The sequence below is a fragment of the Austrofundulus limnaeus genome, unplaced genomic scaffold (assembly GCF_001266775.1).
Source record: "Austrofundulus limnaeus strain Quisiro unplaced genomic scaffold, Austrofundulus_limnaeus-1.0 Scaffold1497, whole genome shotgun sequence".
NCBI lineage: Eukaryota > Metazoa > Chordata > Actinopteri > Cyprinodontiformes > Rivulidae > Austrofundulus > Austrofundulus limnaeus.
The window spans coordinates 38011-39528 of record NW_013953899.1 but is presented as its reverse complement, the minus strand read 5'-3'; the positions used below and the strand labels follow the sequence as shown (position 1 = coordinate 39528).

At 38.0% G+C, this 1518-nt stretch overlaps 1 protein-coding gene across 1 annotated transcript in view; it reads left to right on the top strand.

Moving 5' to 3' along the window:
* The window catches only part of ano7 (anoctamin 7), a gene marked incomplete in the record, with an annotated part of 21142 nt that extends 19989 nt beyond the window's left edge, over positions 1-1153 (top strand). Inside the window, 1 exon segment of the mRNA XM_014032625.1 lies at positions 335-1153. Within this exon segment, the coding sequence (XP_013888079.1) occupies positions 335-487 (153 nt within the window).
* Between the last annotated feature and the right edge of the window lie 365 nt (positions 1154-1518).

Sequence of the window (1518 nt, the reverse complement as noted above, 5' to 3'; positions counted from 1 at the left end):
ACCCCTAACCCTAACCCCTAACCCTAAACCTAACCCCTAACCCTAAACCTAACCCCTAACCCCTAACCCTAACCCCTAACCGTTCATGTGTCGACTGTAGTGATGAAGGGTTTTACCCTCGTTCCTCCTCAGCACGTAGTCTTCTTCATCGGCCGCCTGATCGACATGATGGTTCCAGACATCCCTGAGGATGTCGAGATGAAGATGAAGAGAGAGCATTACATGGCTAAAGAGGCACTGGCTGAGAACCAGGTACAAAAACCAGACTTTCAAAGTAAAGGTCTTCATAAACCATCAGCAGGACCTTCAGTTCAGTTGGTTTGTTTCGTTCCAGTCTCTGAGGAAAACCCTGATCCCAGTGGACAAGGATGTCCTGTCAGGTGACCTGCGGCAGCGAGGGTCCAGAGTCTGTCCACAGCAGAGAGACTCGCCTCCTCCAACCCTGGAGGAGGTCCCAGAAGAAACTGATCCAACAGGAAGTTCTTGACCTGAAGCTACAGAGGACCTGTCCCATGCTCCTCATCATTAGAATATTTTAAAGAAGTATAAATTTCATCTAAACTTGTTCTGAACCTTCAGCAGGTTTTTCTCCAAACTGGAACTTTGAAAGAAACTTTTTATCAACTCGAGGAACAACTGATGCAAAAACTGTATTTTCACAAACTGATTTTTCTGGAACTCTTGATGTTTTTCTTCTTTGTAAAAAGCAAAGTGATCATTTTCTGTTTTTATTCTCTTAAAGAGCTGCAAACTTTTTTTTAAATTTTTTTAATGTAATAAATATAATGACTTGTCTATTGGAAGCTGTAGTAATGTGCAGTGCTGTATATTTGAGCTCACACAGCTTTAATGTGACCAAAGTATTAAAATCAGATGAAAGGTCATCCACGGGACTGCCAGGACTTTGCTGACTGCTTAAAAAGTTTGATGCCTCCAAAATATCTATAAATAAAACAAACAGAATCAAGTAAATAGCTTCTGTGCAAGGCGCCGCCCCCTTTTGGGTAAAAACAAAGCTCCTCCCATTTTATGGTCTGCTTGTTTCAGCAGTTACTGATGTTTCTGCAGGGCATGGTGTGTAAGAGTAACTGTAAAAAGCAGTGTTTTGTAAAGTACCACAAGGTGATACTTGAGTAAAAGTACAAGTATCTTACCAAAAATAAAATACTTTGTTAAAAGTTAAAGTGTCCTTTAGGAATATTACTTGAGTAAAAGTGTTAAAGTATGTGATATTTGTTGTAGTTAAGTATTAAAAGTGTTAAAGTATGTGATATTTGTTGTTGTAGTTAAGTATTAAAAGTCAAAGTAAGGATTTAAAATGAGCAGTTAGATTTTCTGTAAGGACATTTATTAGGAGGTGACCTCCCCAAAAACTGCAGAAATGACTATATTATAATAAAATACTTCATTTATGTTAAATTTTCTAAATGTTTCAGTTTATATACATATATCAAGGCTGCCAAAACCTTTTCCCCTATCTTTTCATAGATAGATACATAGATAGATAGATAGATAGAT